This window comes from Ovis canadensis, chromosome 15, assembly GCF_042477335.2.
Source record: "Ovis canadensis isolate MfBH-ARS-UI-01 breed Bighorn chromosome 15, ARS-UI_OviCan_v2, whole genome shotgun sequence".
Lineage (NCBI taxonomy): Eukaryota > Metazoa > Chordata > Mammalia > Artiodactyla > Bovidae > Ovis > Ovis canadensis.
Genome location: NC_091259.1, coordinates 14,248,995 through 14,273,073, shown reverse-complemented (window position 1 = coordinate 14,273,073; position 24,079 = coordinate 14,248,995). Strand labels below are relative to the sequence as shown.

The 24,079-nt window shown below is 40.8% G+C and overlaps 1 protein-coding gene across 8 annotated transcripts in view; it reads left to right on the top strand.

The window, feature by feature from the left end:
* Window positions 1–24,079, top strand: part of YAP1 (Yes1 associated transcriptional regulator) — a 140,817-nt gene that overhangs the window by 48,004 nt on the left and 68,734 nt on the right. For all 8 annotated transcript variants that reach the window (XM_069554829.1, XM_069554825.1, XM_069554827.1 and 5 more), the window contains exon 3: window positions 18,317–18,432. In XM_069554829.1, the coding sequence (XP_069410930.1) occupies window positions 18,317–18,432 (116 nt within the window). The remainder of the gene's footprint in view (window positions 1–18,316; window positions 18,433–24,079) is intronic.

The following is a 24,079-nucleotide window of genomic DNA, read 5'->3' as shown; positions in this document are numbered from 1 at the left end:
GAGTTATTTATGCAGAGCATTTATGCAGAGCACTGTGTTCATTGAAATGTAGAATGGGAGAGAGAGTGAGATCATTTACCCTCCAGAAATTCATGATCTGATGGAAAAGACATCTTAGGCTTAAGCTAAAAATGCTGTTTATAGTTTATGGTCTCTACATGCAGTGGTTCTTATCTCTATCAATCCCATCAGCCTCTTTTAGTAAGAAATATTTCGGAAAGTGTTTGTTGTCATCCTGAAGGAAAATTTGTATGTAACTACGTACGTAATTTTTAAAAGTCAACATTATATCAAATGTATGCAATATGGAGGAGAAATAAAGTAATTTATGATCAAACAATGCAGATATTAACTTAGAGATTTTTGTCTGTGTCAGTCGCTCAGTCATGTCCAACTCTTTGTGACCCCATGGACTGTAGCCCACCAGGGTCTTCTGTCCATGGAATTCTCCAGACAAGAATACTGGAGTGGTAACCATTCCCTTCTCCAGGGGATCTTCCCAACCTAGGGATCAAACCCGGGTCTCCTGCATTGCAAGCAGATTCTTTACCATCTGAGCCACCAGGGAAGCCCTATAAATGTTTGGGCCTTCTAATATATTCAAGGCTCTAGTAAAGTCGTCAGGTGCCTGCATCTGTATCTAAAATTGCCATGAACATGGCAGTTTTGAATGAAGACCAATTGTGCTGAGTTGCTAACTAAAATACCAAGGCAGCATTGCTGTGATGATGTGCTTATCCAAAAAGAATACACTATTAACAGATTTCCAAACAAAACTAAGTATAATTGATTGCCTTCCAGAAAAATTTGGTATATAACTAAAATTGTGCAAAACGTACTTTATCTCTGTATAAAATGAAGTTTTGTATAAAATTTGGATTTTTATATACATGAATGTCTGGCGTGACATTCAGAAGTGGTGCAAGACCATCTACTGCATTACAGGAAACCTAGCATCCAGTACTCTCTACCCATTAGATGCTTATGACTGTGATAACCAAAAATCCCCTTTCCCCAGTTTCTAAATTGAGAACTGTTGCTTTAAATAAAAATGTATCATACAGTACCAAATCAGTTTTGAAAAGCTGCAGCACTTTGTTTTGTTTTGAATTAAGGGTAGGCGTGAAGGGGTAGAAAAAACTGTCACCAGCGCAACCGGCGCTGTAGCGCAGTGAGGATGCTCTTTCCTTGTGGCCTAAGTGGTGTCCTCACTCTGCTGCAGTCAGCAGCCGGTGGGTTTCCGTGCACCCGTCTGCAGTAATGGTGCAAATTGAAGTTTGACTTTTTACCACAGGTTATTGATTTTGCTTTAACGGTAACATCTAAACTGTATAGCTCTTCATTTATACAAAATGTTTACCCTCCAGGCACTAGTCACCCTTAAAACACAGTGTAGGTGATCCAGTCTCAAAGTAGTGTCTAAGGCAGTGTTTCTCGAACAGATCTCCTCTGGATCTTGTTAGCCCACAGATTCTTAATCAGCAGGTTGGACAGAGCCTGAGCCTTCCTGCCAAAGTTTCGTCAGTTCTGCGGGCTCAAGGCCTGCACTCTGTTTTCTTCAGTTTCTTGGCCACGCTGCGTGGCGTGCAGCATCTTAGTTCCCTGGGCAGGGGTGGACCTGTGCCCCCTGCTGTGGAAACCGAGTCTCAACCACTGGCCACCAGGGCAGCCCTCAAGGCCCACGCTCTTACAGAGCAGGGCCATGAGAAGTTGTTAGATATCCATTCCTTGAGATGTCCAAATTTAATCAGTATTAATGTTAATCACTAAAATTATTTTACTAAACTACGTTAGCTTAGTTCTCTAATACTTTCACTAATGCATAACATAAGGTTTTCAGGATAGAGATAAGAAAAGTTATCAGTATTTTTCTATCACTATAAAACTCATTTCCCATAATGTTGCTCAGTATTCCTTAAGTAAAGGTTATGTATCTAGTATTTGGCAGATAAAATGTACAAGAATGAATTTGAAGAGCACCTTAGAATTTGTTGGGATGGGCTTTGCCTCATTCATAAGAAATGTAGCATTTTTTTTGCCTTTGGTTCAGGTGGATAGAGTTGACCACCTTATGACTTAAGTTAAAAAGAATTGGAGTCCTTTTTAACAATATTTCAAGATATTTGCTTATATGGATGGCATTTTTCTTTTGCTTTCAAATTACTTAGCTGCTCTTCCCTCAGAGCCAGTATGATTGTAGTTGCACAGTTCCTTTTCTAGTACATTCTTATTCTAAGCAGATAGATCTGTGCAGACTGAACTTATGGTCCGGAGGCATTTTGTTTTCTGCCCCATAACTTGTGTCTGTCTACTACATCTCTTCATTACCTATCAGAGGAAAACTAAACTCTTATTCAGAGTTCTTAAAGCCCTGAATCTGTCATTCTCACTTAACCAAACGCATCTCATTCTTAAATATTCTCTTGACTTTACCTGTCTACTCTGAAGTTTTTCCTGTTTTGAACTAGCACAGAAATGAAGTCAGGAATACTTTTGATGCTTTTGAACTGTGGTGTTGGAGAAGACTCTTGAGAGTCCATTGGACAGCAAGGAGATCAAACCAGTCAGTCCTAAAGGAAAATAGTCCTGAATATTCATTGGAAGGACTATTGCTGAAGCTGGAGCTCCAGTACTTTGGCCACCTGATGTGAAGAGCTGACTCATTTGAAAAGACCCTGATGTTGGGATAGATTGAAGGCAGGAGGAGAAGGGGACTACAGAGGGTGAGATGATTGGATGGCATCACCGACTTGATGGACATGAGTTTGAGCCTTCTCTGGGAGATGGTGAAGGACAGGGAAGCCTGGCGTGCTGCAGTCCATGAGGTTGTAAAGAGTCAGACATGACTGAGCAATTGAACTGACTGAAATCAAGAAAAATATTTGAGGGCTTTTTGTGTACCAGGATTCACAATACTAGCTGCTTTTTTTGTATGCTACTAAATTTAATTCTCAAAACCATGACAAGTAAGTAAATATATCAGTCTTATTTTAATGAAGATAAAACCATTTGATAAAACGACCTGCTTGTACAACCCATTTTGTCATTGGCAAATTTGAGACTGGGATTTGAATCCACGTCTGCTTTTTCTTACTATTTCATAGAGGAGAATTCTGAAATGAAGGATCTGGGTCTTGAGAAGGTTAGGTAGAAATTAAGTATTTTGTGGGCCAGTTGGGGAGAAGATTAACAGAGGAAGAACAGTAGTCTCAAGAAATATAGCAGATGTCTCAAAAGAAACAGATGTTTATATTAAGTTTATATCGTTGTTGTTCAGTCACTAACTTGTGTCTGACTCTGCAGCCTCGTGGACTGCAAGTGAGGGGACCTGACTGATAGCCTGTTGTTGTTGAGTCACTCAGTCATGTCCAACTCTTTGTGATGCCATGGACTGCAGCATACCAGGCCTCCCTGTCCTTCAGTATCTTCCAAAGTTTGCTCAGACTCATGTCCATTGAGTCAGTGATGCCATCCAACTATCTCATCCTCTGTCGTCCCCTTCTCCTGCCTTCAATCTTTCCCAGCATCAGGGTCTTTTCCAGTGAGTCAGTTCTTTGCATCAAGTGGCCAAAGTATTAGAGTTTCATCATCAATCCTTCCAGTGAATATTCTGAGTTGATTTCCTTTAGGATTAACTGGTTTGATCTCCTTGCTGTTCCAGGAATTCTCAAGAGTCTTCTCCAGCACCACAGTTTGAAAGCATCAAGTTCTTGGGTGCTCTGACTTTTTTATGGTCCAGTTCTCATATCTCTACATGACTATTGGAAAAAACATAGCTCTGACTATGTAATTTAGTGATATATCACTTTGTTGGCAGAGTGACGTTTATACTTTTTGATACACTGTTTAGGTTTGTCTTAGCTCTTCTTCCAAGGAGTAAGCATCTTTTAATTTCAATGCTGCAGTCACTGTCCGCAGTGATTTTGGAGCCCAAGGAAATAAAATCTGTCACTGTTTCCTCATCTGTTTGCTGTGAAGTGATGGGACTGGATACCATGATCTTCATTTTTTGAATGTTGAGTTTTAAGCCAGCTTTTTCATTCTTCTCTTTTACCTTCATGAATATCTGAGGCTGTTGATATTACAGTCTTGGTTCCAGCTTGTGATTCATCCAGCCCAGCATTTCACGTGATGTACTCTGCATATAAGTTAAATAAACAGGGTGAGAATATACAGCCTTGACCTACTCCTTTCCCAATTTTGAACCAGTCCTTTGTTCCATGTCGGTTCTAGCTATTGCTTCTTGACCTGCATGTAGGTTTCTTAGGAGATAGGTAATGTTGTCTGGTATTCCCATCTCTTTATGAACTTTCCACAAATTTGGGATCCACACAGTCAAAGGCTTTAGCATAGTCAATAAAGCAGAAGTAGATGTATTCCCCGTAGCCAGCTCCTCCCATCAGGAAGCTTGCGCAGAGCTAACCACAACGATCACATGGACCACAGCCTTGTGTAGCTCAGTGAAACCATGAGCCATGCCACTTTGGGCCACCCAGGACAGCCGGGTCATGGTCAAGAGTTCTGACAAAACGTGGTCCACTGGAGAAGGGAATGGCAAACCACTACAGTATTCTTGCTTTAAGAACCCCATGAACAGTATGAAAAGCAACAAGATATGATCGCAGAAAATGAGCCCTCCAGGTTGGTAGCTGTTCAATATGCTACCGGGGAAGAGGGGAGAAATAGCTCCAGAGAAAATGACAAGGCCGGGCCAAAGCAGAATGACATTCAACTGTGATGTGTCTGGTGGTGGTGGTTTATGTCTCATTGTGAAAGTATCTGTTGAAGTAAATAATAAGAACAGTTACTTTGAGTAGATTCTGAGCAAGTCTGACCCTGCAAAGAACAATATTGCATAGGAACCTGGAATGTTAGGTCCATGAATCAAGGAAAATTTTACGTGGTCAAGGAGATGGCAAGAATGAACTTTGACATCTTAGGAATAGGTGAACAAATGGACGGGGATGGGTGAATTTAATTCAGATGAGCATTATGTCTACTACCGTGGGCAAGAATCCCTTAGAAGAAATGGAGTAGCCCTCAAAGCCAACAGAGAGTCCGAAATGCAGTACTTGGGTGTAATCTCAATAATGATAGAATGATCTCAGTTCTTTTCCAAGGCAAATGTTCAGCATCATGGTAATCCAAGTCTGTGCCGCAACCACTAGTGCCAAAGGAGACCTAAAAGACCTTCTAGAATGAATACCAAAAAAAAGATGTCCTTTTCATCATAAGGGACTGATGCAAAAGTAGGAAATCAAGAGATTCCTGGTGTAACAGGCAAGTTTGACCTTGGAGTACAAAACAAAGCAGGGCAAAGGCTAATAGTTTTGTCAGGAGAATATGTTGGTCCTAGCAAACACTCAACAGGAGACGAGTGTATTCGTTCTTGGACATGACCAGATGGTCATTTCTTAAATTAGACTGATTATGTTCTGTGTAGTCAAAGATGAAGAAGCTTATATGGCTGTTGATTATATAATGTTGATAACACTTGATTTGCAAAGGGGATTTTTATAAAGTAACACATGCTATCTAAGCCATCTCTCCATGAACCACTTCCAAAACTAGTTCACTGTTTCCTTAAAACAATTGTTTATGAGCCATTGTGACAGTATCTGTTGAAGTAAGTAATAGGGACAATTACTTTTAGTAGATTCTGCAGAATGATTTAGCAGAAGTCTTTAAAACCTGAGAAAGAAGTACTTTCTCAGGAGAGTAGACCCTATATTATAACAAGAGGACAATGTCTAGATAGGGAAGCGACTTGCAGGTTATCATACCTGTATCTTAATTTATACCAGTGCCAAGAATCTTGTTTCCAAAGTAGGAAACAAAGTAAGAAAGAGAAAAACCAGTGTCACTTCAGCTACAAACCACCAGATTAAAAGATTAGAAATGGAGGCATAATACTCCATAACCAATTTGTCTCTTTACCAGTGCTATCAGTTAACTGATCACTAACCTCTCTAATGACTGTGCGTTTTATAAAAGACAACTTTGGTTCTGATTGCAGAGCTCATCTGCTTGTCCTGGAATGGTCTTTGCTCTGGGCCTGCCCTGGCTCTTCGTGTGGACTTCTCTCGTTGTGGTGCATGGGCTCAGTAGTTGTGGCTTAATTGCCCCGTGGGCTGTGGGATCTTAGTTCCCAGGCCAGGGATCAAACCCGTACTCCCTGCATTGGAAGGCGGATTCTTAACCACCAGATCATCAGGGAAGTCCTCTGGGATAGTCCTAATAGTTGATAAATTGAATCAGGAAGCATGTAAAAGATTTCTGATTCTCTTTTATTACATTCCCTGAAAAGATTCTTTTCTGTAGAGTGTCAGATTATCATTTTAGAAAATCTTTTCCTATTTACTGATCAGTACACTACAGTGAAAAGAACACTGAGCTAGAAGCTAATTTATTTTAATCCTGGCTTTGTGTGATTGCATGTTTGGTCTACTGGCTGTTGTTGCAGAGATTTTATCCCTTTGTACTTAATTATTACAAGGGTTGGAGGAGGGAAGGTTGGTGATGTAGAGGTTAGTTTTAAGAAATCTAAACAACAGAGTCCAAGGAGTGGTGGCTGTGCAGGTGCAGGAGGGCCTAGCAGAGCCATCCCACGTTGAAAGTCAGGAAGGGCGGCAGGAGGAGATACCCCTCATCCAAGGTAAGGAGCAGTGGCTGTGCTTTGCTGGAGCAGCCGTGAAGAGATACCCCACGCCCAAGGTAAGAGAAATTCAAGTAAGATGGTAGGTGTTGCAAGAGGGCATCAGAGGGCAGACACACTGAAACCATACTCACAGAAACTACTCAATCTAATCACACTAGGACCACAGCCTTGTCTAACTCAATGAAACTAAGCCATGCCCGTGGTGCAACCCAAGACTGGTGGGACATGGTGGAGAGGTCTGACAGATTGTGGTCCACTGGAGAAGGGAATGGCAAACCACTTCAGTATTCTTGCCTTGAGAACCCCATGAACAGTATGAAAAGGCAAAATGATAGGATACTGAAAGAGGTACTTGCCAGGACATTAGGTACCCAATCTGCTACTGGCGCCAGAGGAGAAATAACTCTGGAAAGAATGAAGGGATGGAGCCAAAGCAAAAACAATACCCAGCTGTGGATGTGACTGGTGATAGAAGCAAGGTCCAATGCTGTAAAGAGCAGTATTGCATAGGAACTGGAATGTCAGGTCCATGAATCAAGGCAAATTGGAAGTGGTCAAACAAGAGATGGCAAGGGTGAACGTCGACATTCTAGGAATCAGCTAATTAAAATGGACTGGAATGGGTGAATTTCACTCAGATGACCATTATGTCTACTACTGTGGGCAGGAATCCCTCAGAAGAAATGGAGTAGCCATCATGGTCAACAGAAGAGTCCAAAATGCAGTACTTGGATGCAGTCTCAAAAACGACAGAATGATCTCTGTTCTTCTACAAGGCAAACCATTCAGTATCACAGTTATCCAAGTCTATGCCCCAACCAGTAATGCTGAAGAAACTGAAGTTGAACGGTTTTATGAAGACCTACAAGACCTTTTAGAACTAACACCCAAAAAAGATGTCCTTTTCATTATAGGGGACTGGAATGGAAAAGTAGGAAATCAAGAAACACCTGGAGTAACAGGCAAATTTGGCCTTGGAATATGGAAAGAAGCAGGGCAAAGACTATTTAATAGAGTTTTGCCAAGAAAATACACTGGTCATAGCAAACACCCTCTTCCAACAACACAGGAGAAGACTCTACACATGGACATCACCAGATGGTCAACACCAAAATCAGATTGATTATATTCTTTGCAGCCAAAGATGGAGAAGCTCTATACAGTCAGCAAAAACAAGACCAGGAGCTGACTGTGGCTCAGATCATGAACTCCTTATTACCAAATTCAGACTCAAATTGAAGAAAGTAGGGAAAACCGCTAGACCATTCAGGTATGACCTCAGTCAAATCCCTTATGATTATACAGTGGAAGTGAGAAATAGATTTAAGGGCCTAGATCTGATAGACAAGAGTGCCTGATGAACTATGGGATGAGGTTCGTGACATTGTACAGGAGACAGGGATCAAAACCATCCGCATGGAAAAGAAATGCAAAAGTGCAAAACGGCTGTCTGGGGAAGCCTTATAAATAGCTGTGAAAAGAAGAGAGGCGAAAAGCAAAGGAGAAAAGGAAAGATACAAGCATCTGAATGCAGAGTTCCAAAGAATAGCAAGAAGAGATAAGAAAGCCTTCTTCAGCAATCAATGCAAAGAAATAGAGGAAAAGAACAGAATGGGAAAGACTAGAGATCTCTTCAAGAAAATTAGAGATACCAAGGGAACATTTCATGCAAAGATGGGCTCGATAAAGGACAGAAATGGTATGGACCTAACAGAAGCAGAAGATATTAAGAAGAGGTGGCAAGAATACACAGAAGAACTGTGCAAAAAAGATCTTCATGACCCAGATAATCAGGATGGTGTGATCATTAATCTAGAGCCAGACATCCTGGAATGTGAAGTCAAGTGGGCCATAGAAAGCATCACTAGGAACAAAGCTAGTGGAGGTGATGGAATTCTAGTAGAGCTCTTTCAAACCCTAAAAGATGATGCTGTGAAAGTGCTGCACTCAATATGCCAGCAAATTTGGAAAACTCAGCAGTGGCCACAGGACTGGAAAAGGTCAGTTTTCATTCCAGTTTCAAAGAAAGACAATGCCAAAGAATGGTCAAACTACCCACAATTGCCCTCATCTCACATGCTAGTAAAGTAATGCTCAAAATTCCCCAAGCCAGGCTTCAGCAATATGTGAACCATGAACTTCCTGATGTTCAAGCTGGTTTTAGAAAAGGCAGAGGAACCAGAGATCAAATTTCCAACATCCTCTGGATCATAGAAAAAACAAGAGAGTTCCAGAAAAACATCTATTTCTGCTTTATTGACTATGCCAAAGCCTTTGACTGTGTGGATCACAATAAACTGTGGGAAATTCTGAAAGAGATGGGAATACCAGATCACCTAACCTGCCTCTTGAGAAACCTGTATGCAAGTCAGGAAGCAACAGTTAGAACTGGACTTGGAAGAACAGACTGGTTCCAAATAGGAAAAGGAGGACGTCAAGGCTGTATATTGTCCCCCTGCTTATTTAACTTCTATGCAGAGTACATCATGAGAAACGCTGGACTGGAAGAAACACAAGCAGGAATCAAGATTGGCGGGAGAAATATCAGTAACCTCAGATATGCAGATGACACCACCCTTATGGCAGAAAGTGAAGAGGAACTCAAAAGCCTCTTGATGAAAATAAAGAGGAGAGTGAAAAAGTTGGCTTACAGCTCAACATTCAGAAAACGAAGATCATGGCATCCGGTCCCATCACTCCATGGGAAATAGATGGGGAAACAGTGTCAGGCTTTATTTTTGGGGGCTCCAAAATCACTGCAGATGGTGATTGCAACCAGGTAATTAAAAGACGCTTACTCCTTGGAAGAAAAGTTATAAGCAACCTAGATAGCATATTCAAAAGCAGAGACGTTACTTTGCCGACTAAGGTCCGTCTAGTCAAGGCTATGGTTTTTCCTGTGGTCATGTATGGATGTGAGAGTTGGACTGTAAAGAAAGCTGAGCACTGAAGAATTGATGCTTTTGAACTGTGGTTTTGGAGAAGACTCTTGAGAGTCCCTTGGACTGCAAGGAGATCCAACCAGTCTATTCTAAAGGAGATCATTCCTGGGTGTTCATTGGAAGGACTGATGGTAAAGCTGAAACTCCAGTACTTTGGCCACCTCATGCGAAGAGTTGACTCATTGGAGAAGACTTTGATGGTGGGAGGGATTGGGGGCAGGAGGAGAAGGGGAGACCGAGGATGAGATGGCTGGATGGCATCGCAGACTCGATGGACTTGAGTCTGAGTGAACTCTGGGAGTTGGTGATGGACAGGGAGGCCTGGCGTGCTGCAGTTCATGGGGTCGCAAAGAGTTGGACACGACTGAACGACTGAACTGAATTGAAACAACACTGACAATACTCACATATCAGAAGAGAATTCTAATAATAGTTCAAAGAGTACAGATTTTTGTATCAATTCATTCCTGACTTTAAATCCCATTTCTACGGTGTGCTTGTCGGCTGTCTTTGGGCATATCACTTAATACACTGTAGGAAATTATTATCTTGTTCAGCCTTTGTGAGGGACTCATAGAACAGAGGCACAGTATCCTCTTTGCTGTTGAACACAGTCCTGAGGAGATGGGATATTTGGGTCTCCCCAGTGTAGCTTCTGGCAGCATTTCACGTTATTACAGTTTTCCTGCTTCAAATTTGAAGATGTGACGGTAATGTTCTTTTTTGTAAGGTCAGAATTCCTTATGTCCTTGCCCATGCTTCAGTTTCATAAGCTTTACGTCTCACAGGAGGATATAAAGCTCTTCAAATATTTCTGCATACTGTAGCCTCAATTAACTTTTGTGGGATTATGCAAAGAAAGTCAGTAGTACTAATAATTCACTTTGGATTTCTGCCCGTTTGTGGTCTACATGCATTCTACCAAGTCATCCAATGTGTAAGGCCAAATTCTGCAGTATAAACTAAGAGACGAAAGCCAATAGGAGAGTGGCTCTGTATATAGCTAGAGATCAGACCTTGGTCAAAGTACAGCTGCTTATGTTTCTTCAGTCTAAACTTTTGAGAGGGTCACTGTTTCCCAGCTATAACTGCTCTACAGTAAGGTCATATCTTGGTCATAAATTCAGTTACCTTTCCTTTTCCAGAATAATAGCAGAGGCTAATTTATTTATATACCTTGAAGGGGCTAGAGAATTTCATACATTATTTTTCTGTAGTAGGGCTTCCCTGATAGCTCAGATGGTGAAGAATCCACCTGCAATGCAGGAGACCCCAGTTCGATTCCTGGGCTGGGAAGATCCGCTAGAGAAGGAATAGGCTACACAAGCTTCCTTTGTGGCTCAGCTGGTAAAGAATCTGCCTGCAATGTAGGAGACCTGGGTTCGATTCCTGGGTCAGGAAGATCCGCTGGAGAAGGGATAGGCTACCCACTCCAGTATTCTTGGGCTTCCCTTGTGGCTCAGCTGGTAAACAATCCGCCTGCAAAGCAAGATACCTGGGTTCAAGCCCTGGGTCAGGAAGATCCCCTGGAGAAGGGAAAGGCTACCCACTCCAGTATTCTGTCCTGGAGAATTCCATGGACTATATGTACAGTCCATGGAGTCACAAAGAGTCAGACACGACTGAGTGATTTTTACTTTCACAGTAGCTTTAGCAGCTAGACTATTCCTAGGACAAGATAAACTAAATTTTAAATTATTTTCTATGTTATATATAACTACTCATACATTTAACTCTGAAAATAACTGTTTTATGAGTTTTTCTTAATGTTGTCTTCATGGTATGTATATTTTGGTTCTGTTATTTATAATTTGACAATTTCTAGAATCTTCAGTTTAAGTGAAAATTGTTTTCAACCCTTTCTCAGATGTGTATTTATGTGAACTCTTACTTGCCTATACTCTTAAATAGCGCACACTGCTTTAATATTCACGCCGTTTGCATGTTCACTGAGCCCCGCTGTATACCAGGCACTCTCCCAGGCACACTTTCTTCAGTAAGTTTATATTCCATTAGTAATAGAGATTGTGTTTCTTTTGTCATCTTTTATTAAGTCTTCAATACCATGCCATTATATTCCCTCTTCAGCATTTATGCAGTTTTTCAGTGTATATTGCAAAGATTTATATTTTAAAGTATTGTCCTTTTCGTGTGCATTTCTAGTACAGAAATTGCTTTCAGAATTCGTGGACGCCGCACGGTCCTGCTGGGGACTGGCTGTGTGACCTTGTGCACTTGCTTCAGGTCTTGTTTTGGCATTTGTTCACTGACTTGGCTGGGTCAGGTCTTGCCTGCTGCCCGTTGGACCTCCGTGGGTCAGGCTCGGTCCTTCAGTGGCGAGCACAGGCTCCCGTTGTTGTGAACAGGCTCCAGTTTGCATGGGCTGCAGTTGTGGTGGGGCATGCGGGATCCTAGTTCCCCAGTCAGGGATTGAACCTGTGTCCCCTGCATTGCCAGGCGGATTCGTAACCACTAGAGCTCCAAGGAAGTCTTTAGTCCCTCAGTTTTCTATTTGCATAGTGGAGGTACACCCTCGTTAATCCTCGTAATGATAGATCTTTCCATAAGAGAGTGGAAGCCATCACACCGGAATGCGATGAGCTGACCAACCGTGAAATCATTTGCCCCTGCCTTGCCCCTTCTCCCCCACCTCCTGGTGCAGTGGACACCATGTCTATGCCCGCCCTTCTCATGCTCTGATGGATGGCTGGAACTCTTCAAATGCTCACTGAGCACATCTTCAGCTGCTCTGTTTTCAATCACATTTAAACGCTTGAGTTTCTTCCTGCTGAAAAAACAAAAATCCATACCCATTCATTGGCGGTTTTTCTTGCCTCCTATTGACTCGACCCTCATCACGCCCCTGAAGCTGCTCTTGGCAGTGTCCCCAGTAATCTCCTTGTTGCTATTTCTAGTGGGTCTGTAGTGTTTGCCTGAGATTACATTTTTGGAAAAGAAGATGGGTGTTGATAAGGCTAGTCCTTAAGGCTGCAAGGACTTCGGGGGACAGATTGATGTCCTTAGGTCAGAAAGGAAAAAGTTTTCATTAATTCATTGACAAATATTTATCAAGCACTCTACTGATCATTGAAGATAACGGTAGTTAACAAAATAAGTAAAAGTGGCTTTTCCTCTGGAGCTTATTGGAGAAAATAGATGAATACAATAAGTATATTATATGTCAGATAATGATAAAAGGTAATCAAACAAAAATAAAGTGAAGAAGGAGTAGAGTTTAAATAGGGTGGATTTTAAATGACGTGACTACAGAAATCCTCAATGGGGATAAGCCATTTGAGCAAAGACCAGAGGAGATGAAGGAAAGTCCCGTGCAGGTATCTGGTGGAAGAGTAGGCCTGGCAAAATTTCTTACCAAAAAATGCTTCTTTGTTGTATGAAATGTTTTTGTAAAGATTCTTATTCTTGTGGTAAAAAGGAAAACTAGATATTTTTAGATGTACTGCTACAAATTGGCTTCAGGATAAAACAGTATTCATGATTCTTATAGAATAAGTGAAGACAAAAACTCTAAAGTTAATTCTGTTTCATATTCCCTTTGGCATCTAAGTGGTCATATGCGTTTATACTTGGGACAGTTTGTTACTGTTGTTCAGTTTCTCAGTCGTGTCTCTTTGCAGCCCATGGACTGCAGCACCCCAGGCCTCCCTGTCCTTCACCATCTCCTGGAGCTTACTCAAACTCACGTCCATCAAGTCAGTGATGACATCCAACTATCTCATTCTTTGTCGTCTCCTCCTCCTCCTGCCTTCAGTCTTTCCCATCATCAGGGTCTTCTCTAATGAATCGGCTCTTCGCATCAGATGGCCAAAGTATTGGAGCTTCAGCTTTAGCATCAGTCCTTCCAGTGAATATTCAGGATTGATATCTTTTAGGGTTCACTGGTTGGATCTCCTTGCAATCCAAGGGACTCTCAAGAGTCTTCTCCAACACCACAGTTCAAAAGCGTCAATTCTTCGGCACTCAGCTTTCTTTATGGTCCAACTGTCGCATAGGGGAAAAACCATAACTTTGACTAGATGGACCTTTGTTGGCAAGGTAATGTGTCTGCTTTTTAATATGCTGTCTAGGTTTGTTGTAGCTTTTCTTCCAAGAAGCCAGTGTCTTTTATTTTTTTGGCTGCAGTCACCATCTGCAGTCATTTTGGAACCCAAGAAAATAAAGTTTGTCACTGTTTCCATTGTTACCCCATCTATTTGCCATGAGGTGATAGGACTGGATGCCCTGATCTTAGTTTTTTGAATATTGAGTTTTAAGCCAGCTTTTTCACTCTCCTCTTTCACTTTCATCAAGAGTTTCTCTAGTTTCTCTTCACTTTCTGCCATAAGGGTGGTGTCATTTGCAAATCAGAAGTTATTGATATTTTTCCTGACAGTCTTGACTCGAGCGTGTGCTTCATCCAGCCTGGCATTTCACATGATGTACTCTGCATATAAGTTAAATAAACAGAATGACAATACACAGCCTTGACATACTCCTTTCCCAATTTTCAGCCAGTCCATCGTTCCATGTCCGGTTCTAACTGTTGCTTCTTGACCTGCATACCGATTTCTCAGGAGGCAGGAAAGTGGTCTGGTATTGCCATCTCTTAAAAAAATTTTTCCACAGTTTATTGTGATCCACACAGTCAAAGGCTTTAGCATAGTCAATGAAGCAGATGTTTTTCTGGAATTCTCTTGCTTTTTCTATGATCCAATAGATGTTGGCAATTTGATCTCTGGTTCCTCTGCCTTTTCTAAATCCAGCTTGAGCATCTGGAAGTTCTTGGTTCATGTACTGTTGAAGCCTGACTTGGAGAATTTTGAGCATTACTTTGCTATCATGAAAGGAGTGCAGTTGTTCAGTAGTTTGAGCATTCTTTGGCATTGCCCTTCTTTGAGATTGGAATGAAACCTGACATTTTCCAGTTTTGTGGCCACTACTGAGTTTTCCAAATTTGCTGACATATTGAGTGTAGCACCTTAACGGGATTTGAAATGGTTCAGCTGGAATTCCATCACCTCCACTATCTTTGTTCATAATGATGTTTCTTAAGGCCCACTTGACTTCACACTCCAAGATGTCTGGCTCTAGGTGAGTGATCACACCATCGTGATTATCTGGGTCAAGAATATGTTTTTTGTATAGTTCTTCTGTGTATTCTTGACACCTCTTCTTAATATCTTCTTCTTCTGTTAGGTCCATACCATTTCTGTCCTTTATCGAGCCCATCTTTGCATGAAATGTTCCCTTGGTATCTCTAATTTTCTTGAAGAGATCTCTAGTCTTTCCCATTCTGTTTTTCCCTCTATTTCTTTGCATTGATCGCTGAGGAAGGCTTTCTTATCTCTCCTTGCTATTTGGAACTCTGCATTCAAATGGGTGTATCTTTCCTTTTCTCCTTTGCCTTTCAGTTCTCCTCTTTTCTCAGCTATTTGTAAGGCCTCCTCAGACAGCTGTTTTGCCTTTTTGCATTTCTTTTTCTTGGGCATGGTTTTAATCACTGCCTCTTCTACAGTGTCACGAACCTCTGTCCATAGTTCGTCAGGCACTCAATACTTTTATGTTTGGGACAGTTTAGATGATGGCATATTTATTCCTTAAAGAAAAGTAGATCTTCTTTGAGTAAGTGAAACATCTACTGAAGTAACATAGAATAGCTCTGTGCCTCTCTAAACTAGCTTACTGAGGTTCAACAGAAACCTTTATAGGGGAAGAAATTTTAGCATTTGTACACTTAGTAGCATTTCAGCAAAATAGTCACTCTTAAGAGCAGTGAAGTTATGCTTTCTCTGCATTATATTTAAAAGCCTAGTTTAAAGGAGATGAAAACCTTAAGAACAGATTTATGGATTGCCTCCTCTATCTGGGAAGATTTGTTGTTCTATTAGTCATCAGAATAGGGTCTTCCTAAGCCCTTAGGTGGACTTCAATCTAGTTATGAAGGATTAATGGGATTTATGTCATTGGTTAGTTTTCAGAGAAACCCAGCTGTTAGATAGATATTAGAAAACCTTCAGCAGTTAAAATCCTGAACCTGCCAGCCTCTTCTCTTTCACCCCTCACAATGTAACGGATTTTCAGAAGTGCTGCAGACAAGGAGTAGGCAGGTGGCACACGATTTGATTGAAATTTAAGAGCTAGTAATAATGAATCACTGGCCACTTTTCCTGGTTTCTTAACATTATAACAGGCAGTGAGAAACAGAGCATTTCCCTACATTTTGGTTGTGTTACCGGTTTCAAGTTTCTTTCCTTCCGTGTGACTGTATTAATTATCATGTGTACTGCTTTATAAGCACGAGACTATCTAGAAAACATTTTATGGTTTAGTTTGTTCAGTGACTCACTGAAGGATGGAAAAAGAGTTAGCTGCTACTGGGCTTGACAGGAAGGTGATCTGTTGGAACAAGGTGTTTACATATCCAGACTTGAACAAGGTTTTACGTGTATTATCTAGACCTGAGCAATGCTAGTGCAACTGCTGAAAACCACCTGTGACTGGTGGTGAAGTGCTGCTCAGGCAATATTTGAGAGACTGTGTACTCAGTTAAATATTTTCTCTCAGCGTTGTTAGTTGCTTTGTAATAGCAGTCAGTTGTCAGGTATCATTGTTATTCCCAAGTGTACAAATTTTTCACACTTCTACGCCCTCTGTTTTCCTCTTCTTTCTCCTTCCTTAGGAAGAAGGATTCTCCCATCTCCAGGAGATAGTATTTAAGGTCTGTTCTAGCCTGAGCACATGGCAAGCCACCCCAGTGTTCTTGTCCGGAGAATCCCATGGACAGAGGAGCCTGGCCAGGTTCAGTCTGTGGGGTCACAAAGATTAGGACAGGACTGAGTGGCTGATCACAGCACAGCACTAGTCAGCGCCTAGATCCCTGTGTTATTGATCAAATAATATTATTGATGAGAGCATTCAGGTTTCAAGAAAATTAATCACAGGGTGTCATTTCCTTACCATTTACATTAAGTATCATGGGGATGATTCAAGGAGAAATCAGATTTGAAATTTAAACAGCCATAGGAAGAATGATTTGAGTTTTTAAAAAAATAACCCTTATTTCTTCCACACCCTTTTCAAAGATAGTGAGTTCATGACTGTCTTTCTAGGTTTTCCTATTATTAAACAAAGTTCTGTAATTTTGCCATCTAGAAAGAAACACTGTTAAAACATTCTAATGTTAGAATGTATAGCTGATTCACTTTGCTCTATGGAAGAAACTAATACAATATTATAAAGCAGATATACTCCAGTAAAAATTCATTAAAAAGAAACCTTTTGATGTGTATCCTTCCCATGTGCTTTCAGCATACAGGCTTAAACAGTTAGTTAGCTCCATGCTGTACATACTCTTTTACAGTCTACCTTAAAGAGCTCTGAGTGACTGAAAGCACTCAGTTGTGTCTGACTGTTTGCAACCACATGGATTATACAGTCCTTGGAATTCTCCAGGCCAGAGTACTAGAATGGTAGCTTATCCCTTCTCTAGCGGATCTTCCTCACCCAGGAATTGAACCGGGGTCTCCTGAACTGCAGGTGGATTCTTCACCAGCTGAGCTATCAAGGAAGCCCAAAAATTGAAAGCCAGATAACATCTAATGAAAGGGATTAGTTAAATATTGTTACATATGATGTAGTATATATTGAAAATATTTTAGAATATTTAATAGCATAGAAACTAATAATCTGTAAACTCTGCTATAATCTCTATTATTAATATTTTCTATTCTACTAAATATTATTCTAAAGTATTTTCAATAGCTGCAGTACAGTACATCATATGTAGCAATATTTAATTAGTGCCTTTCATTAGATGTTATCTGGCTTCTATAAATTATACAGAAGAGAACTTGGCATAGATCTTTGAGTACTTCTCTGTCTATTTCTTCAAGATAAATTTCAGGTAGTTTCATGGGTTAAAAGTTTTTTTTTTTCTTTCTCTGAAATAATTACACTTCGCTGGAAGATAAAAACTAATATTTTTTATGCATACTCGTAAACCAGATACTGTGCAAGATGCCTTGTAGTTTCATATTCATGTAATTTTTAGCTATTTTTCATGCCCAGTTTTTTAGAGGAAGATGTCCATATGCATATGTATTAGACATTTTGTAGTAAGTTAATAGTACATAGAAAATGTTTACCTGTTTTGTTTAGCAAATGAAAAAGTCCTTCATTAATCAACAGGAGACAATCAAAACTTAGTTTGTATTTCTGTTTTGGCTTTGGAGTATATAGTATAATAAGAATGTTTAATCTTTCTGTGCTTTGTTCAGTGTAAAGGGTTTTGGGTCTTCAAATTATATCGTTAATTAGCATTTATAGCTTTGGGAGGAAAAAAAGTGGGTGATTCCCTAATGAATCTTGGGTTTAGCTTGTATGACTACTGTTATAGATGATTTATAAATCACACTTAAACTTTAAATTATGGCAGCTAATTGTCTAGTAGGTGAAAATGATTTCCCTTCGGTTAAAATTTCAGACATAACTTTCAGATTTTACACTTACAAAATCTCAGAGCAGAAAGTTCAGTGATAGAAGGATGAGGAAAGTTTGCAGAGGAAGAGTGAGGGCAGCGAGGTGGTAAGACTGCTTTTACAGAGCTCACTCAGAAGCCTGCCTGCTAGTTCATACAGCTAGCCTATTTTTCGAAGCGAGGCTGCTGTTTGTAGGGCCTCGTCTGTGTTATCTAACGCAGGGGATGTTTTTGTCTCAGTCACATAGATCAGACAACAACCTGGCAGGACCCCAGGAAGGCCATGCTCTCCCAGATGAACGTCACCGCCCCGACCAGCCCACCGGTGCAGCAGAACATGATGAATTCGGCCTCGGGTGAGTGCAGTGCTGTCGTGAGGGCACACCAGGTAGTGCTTTGGTGAAACTTTCCGTGGAAGATAGTAATTATTCTTTTAAGGAAACTGGAGCATGGGTGATGGTTACTTTCTATCCTCTCTCATAAGAGAAACTTAATTTCAAATAGCCTGCTATACCAAACCCTTGTTTAGTCATGAATACATAAGGGACTTGGTGATTGAAAGCCAGCAGTTTTCCAAGTTTCATTTCTGAAGTGAGTGTCTCAAATTCCTAGTTTGGTTCATTTTGACATGCTCATGCTTTATTCTACTGGCTTTCTGGTGTCTGAGACCTTAGAGTTGAAGCTTCCCGCTTCCTTTTGTGGTTTGAATGGGAAGCCACCTCTTAGCGTGAATGTTTGTTCTACCTTGAGGATAACAGGAAGGGAGCAACTTATAAAACCCCAAAGCACCTTTCTTAGGGCTGGTACATGTTATTTAACACATTTCCACCTTTTTCACAGAAGATAACCCTGAGTGTACATTTTTTTTCTGTCTCCTATTTGGCAGTTTTCTTAAATTTCCTGTTTTTCTCATCTGTGTAATTGGGAGTAACAGTGCTCCTTATTATAGAGAAGAAGACAGTAAAGGAAATAATATACATATAAAGCTTTTCTATTACACTTCTAGCACAGAGTAGGTACTAAGTAAAGGTTTAGTTCCTTCTTCCCTATGGCAGTTAGATTTTGGATGGCTTCTTTCTTCTTTGTTACATGGGCCAAGGCCATAGCTACCCATTGTGCATCTTTGTGCATGGTAGGAAAACGGCTTCCCAGGTTGCGTTAGTGGGTAAAGAACCTCCTGCCAATGCAGGAGACTGAGAGACACAGGTTCAGTCCTTGGGCCGGGAAGATCCCCTGGAGGAGGGCACAGCAACCCGCTCTAGTATTCTTGCCTGGAGAATCCGCATGGACAGAGGAGCCTGGTAGGCTACAGTCCATGGGGTCACAAAGAGTCAGACACAACTGAAGCGACTTAGCACACATCCCCGCCCCCTCCTCTGGGAAGATGCCTCCCAAGCCTGGCGTCGGGCTTGGAGCGTGTGGGCTGGGTCTCTGACCACGCCCCTGCCCCCACGCTTTGGCCCCCTCGCTGAAGTGCTGGGTCGGGGCACAGATGCAGCAGCAGTGCCCGTGGTGGCCTCCTCTTCACAGCCCTACCCAGCAGGCCAGTCAGCGCGATGCTGTTGGAAGCTGCACTGTAGGTTGTCGTAAACGGCAGCCTTTGGAAAGGGACTGGCAGAAGTGGAGCGGGCGGTATAACCCCTTGTCAGAAGGAGCCCTAGGAAAGCTCATGAAACTGAAAGTGTCCTTCTGCCCCTAGAGATGATGACAGTGTGTTAGCATGTTTCGCTGTTCCATGACTCTGTTCTTGCCTTCAGTGGGTTGAACACTCGAAAGAATTCAAGAAAATGAAAATCAAGGCAAGATTTGTGACTAAGCTTTCCTTGTCATAAAGTTTCCATTTTGTCTGTGCTTATTTTAATGTCAGTACCTTTACTTATCCTCAGAATACGTTTTATATGTGACATTGAAGTGAAACTTTTTTCAAAGGCCAAATATTATGCAAGTATTTATTGACTAATATTTTTACTTGACAGCTATTTTTTTAATTATCAAATATCCAAATAAAAGTTGTGAGAGCTGCTTTGTATTTATAGTTCAAAGAAGATGATGCTGGTTTTTCATTTTGTCATAATCCAACTAAAACTATACCTGGGAAATTGGTAAAAAAAAAAATTCATTAATTTAACTTTTATCTTGGAAGATCAAGCATTTTGCTTCTATAAGATTGATTATGATACTTTTAGAACATTGATTTGTTTATGTTTTTCCTATTAAATTTTCTAACAGTAATGGTCTAAGGAAATGAAAAGAATTGGAGTCAAGTTTATGTTTAAAACCAAAAGTATGTATCAGATTGGTATTACTGGATTTTAGATTATTTGTGTATATTATTATTTCAGCTCTGTGTTTTGTAAAATATGAAATGTGTTTTTCTGTTGCATGAAAATTACTAGACATGCTTGCTGCTGTGTTAATTAAAGAGGGGACTTTGGCAGGAACGGTTTGAGTAAAGTGGCAGGAGGCACAATTGTAGTGAGTTGGTGTGTTTTTGTGGGGAGGGGCTGGGAGTTGTATAAAGAGAGGCTTAGATATGGAGAGTTGAAGGCAGGACCTGAAATGGGAAAAGCCACCCCTCAGAGACCTGGGCATGTTGAAGTGGTGGTGTGGTATGTGTTGTTCTCTGCCTAGTCGCTCAGTCATGTCCAGCTCTTTGCAGGTAATCCCCAGGCTCCTCTGTTCATGGGATTCTCCAGGCAAAAATACTGCAGTGGGTTCCCTTGTCCTCTTCCAGGGGATCTTCCCAACCCAGGGATCAAACCCAAGTCTCCTGCATGTAGACGGATTCTTTACCATCTGAGCCACCAAGGTGTTAAATAATAACAGGAAGCCCTATTTACATGCCAGGCTTCCTGCTAAGGTCATTTTGTACAATCTGATTTAATTCCCATAATGGTCATTAAATTAGGTGCTGTTATTAGTCTCACTTCACATTTAAGAAACCTCGAGTGGCTATTTAAAAATAGAAGACTTTGTGTTGTTGCGATGCTTTGGAATGAGTGCCATGGGAACTGTAACCTTGATAACCTCATGTTCATGTACAGTTACAGCCATAATGTCATGTTAATAAGGGTTCAACTCAGGGGCTTCCCCTTCTCCGTCTGAACCGAATTCATGGTGTTTGGCGACTGTGCATTCTCCACTGAGGTACAGAGCATTTCTCGAATAGCTTCAAGAGAAAATGATCTTATCTCTCAGTCAAGGATTTCTCCTGGAGTAAGGCAGCAAAAGTGATGCTCCTCTGTGCTTGGAAAATAGTCTTTTGAGTTTTCAAAGCCTGGAGCCTGTGAGCAAGAATTGTGAGGATATTTAAATAAATTTTCAGAGTATTGACAAAGTCGCTAGCCTATTTCCAGTTAACCAGGGTATCTGCAGACAGTTTTCACCTTGAAGACAATTCCTTCTGAACCTGCTAATCTGAAGCCTTTGTATAAAAGAGAAGGATACACAGCTCTTTTGAAACCCTTTACTGAGTTAATCAAGCTAAATGCAGCTTGATTTACATTTTCATTAATTATTTTAACTGGAACTTCCTATTGTTAATCTTTTTATAAAAGAACTCGCCTCACTCAAATATTTGAGTCCATCTTTGTGTTCTGTTCTAATTATTTCTAATCAGATCACTTTCCTATATTTTCTCTAGACTCTCTAGGTTTCTGCATAGGTTTTAATGGAACTATATTTTTAGATTCTCTCCAGTTCTATTTTATGAAATCCACTTTCTTTCACTGGAATTTGGTTTAGCAAAAATGATTAGTTTACTTTTACGTTTTATGTCTTTTTCACAATATGAGGTTGAAATGATGAGTTTTATTGCTAGAGTGGAGGAATGTGATTTATAATTGGCTAAATTTCTGTTAGTATTAGTCGCTCAGTCATGTCTGACTCTTCGCGACCGTAGCCCACCAGGCTTCTCTGTCCATGAGATTTTTCCAAGCAAGGATACTGAAGTGGGTTGCCATTTCCCTTCTCCAGGGATCTTCCCAACCCAAGGATCAAACCCAGGTCGCCTGCATTACAGGCAGATTCTTCACCTCTCAGCCACTGAGAAATCACTTAAAGATGCACCTGGAAAGGGTTCTAGAGGCAAGACCTACTTGATCCTATGAAGAAATTTATATTCTTTTAACTGGCCATTTAGTTAGCAAGACAGTGTCAGACTTTCTCTTTTGGGGCTCCAAAATCACTGCAGATGGTGATTGCAACCATGAAATTAAAAGATGCTTCCTCCTCGGAAGGAAAATTATGACCAACCTAGATAGCATATTGAAAAGCAGAGACATTACTTTGCCAACAAAGGTCCGTCTAGTCAAGGCTATGGTTTTTCCAGTGGTCATGTATGGATGTGAGAGTTGGACTGTAAAGAAGGCTGAGCGCCAAAGAATTAATGCTTTTGAACTGTGATGTTGGAGAAGACTTGAAAGTCCCTTGGACTGCAAGGAGATCCAACCAGACCATTCTAAAGGAGATCAGTCCTGGGTGTCCTTTGGAAGGACTGATGCTAAAGCTGAAGCTCCAATACTTTAGCCACGTCATGCAAAGAGTTGACTCATTGGAAAAGACTCTGATACTGGGAGGGATTGTGGACAGAAGGAGAAGGGGACGGCAGAGGATGAGATGGCTAGATGGCATCACGGACTCAATGGATGTGAGTTTGAGTGAACTCCGGGGGTTGGTGATAGACAAGGAGGCCTGGCATGCTGCAATTCATGGGGTTGCAGAGAGTTGAACACGACTGAGCAACTGAACTGAACTGACTGAATTAGCAAGACAGTGCACTTAGTAAAAAGGAATTTGAAATGTGAGGAAAAGAAAATTACAAAATAAGAGGAAATTTGAATAATTAGTAAAATAATTCTACTTTTCTTTGCATTAAATATATAATATATAAATATATAAAAGTATATACAAACCATATTCTATTAAATTGATGATTGCCCCTTACAAGTTACATTGAATGTATTATGTTTATGGCACATTGTTGTTGTTCAGTCGCTCAGTCATCTCTGACTCTTTGCAACTCCATGAACTGCAGCACGCCAGGCTTCCCTGTCCTTCACCAATTCCCAGAGTTAGCTCAAACATGTCCCTTGAGTCCATGATGCCATTCAACCATCTCATCCTGTCGTTCCCCTTCTCCTCCTGCCCTCAGTCTTTACCAGCATCAGGGTCTTTTCCAAGGAGTCAGCTCTTCGCCTCAGGTGGCCAAAGTATTGGAGTTTGAGCTTCAGCATCAGTCCTTCCAATGAATATTCAGGACTGATTTCCTTTAGGATTGACTGGTTTAATCTCCTTGCAGTCCAAGGGACTCTCAAGAGTCTTCTCCAACACCACAGTTCAAAAACATTAATTCTTTGGTGCTCAGGATTCTTTATGATCCAACTCTCCTTTTATGCTCCTTAGAAGAAAAGCTATGACAAATATAGACAGTGTATTAAAAAGAGGTGACAAAGGTCTGTATAGTCAAAGCTGTGGTTTTTCCAGTAGTCATGTATGTATGTAAGACAGTGTGTGAGAGCTCCATTTATATGAAGCTTTTTATTAGTAGTTTGTTACCAGTGATTCACAAGATTGCTGAATCTTAAAGCTGCAGTATAAAGAAAATATATCCTGTGATAATCCAGAAATAACTTGGTGCCAAAGGACAGGTGACTGTTTGGGATTATTAAAAATGGCATAAGCCTTGATTTAAATGATGCAAAGTCAATGAACCCTCTGTTGTCTGCTTTTTAAAACTCTACCTTTGATAACAATTTGATAAAATCAAATGTCTTGTTACAGGTACATTTTAAGGAATTCATTATTTTCATGGTTTAAGTCTGGCATTTATTTGACTAATGCCTGAATCTGCCGATACAGCACTTTCTGATTTCCCTGTTATGAAAACCTGCATGGAATTCCTAGGAAATCTGTCAAGATGGGTGGAGAAAATGCTGTCTTGATCGTGAAAGATGATGCATGTTGAAGGAATTTGCTCAGCACCTCCATTGCTCTGGGGGAAAC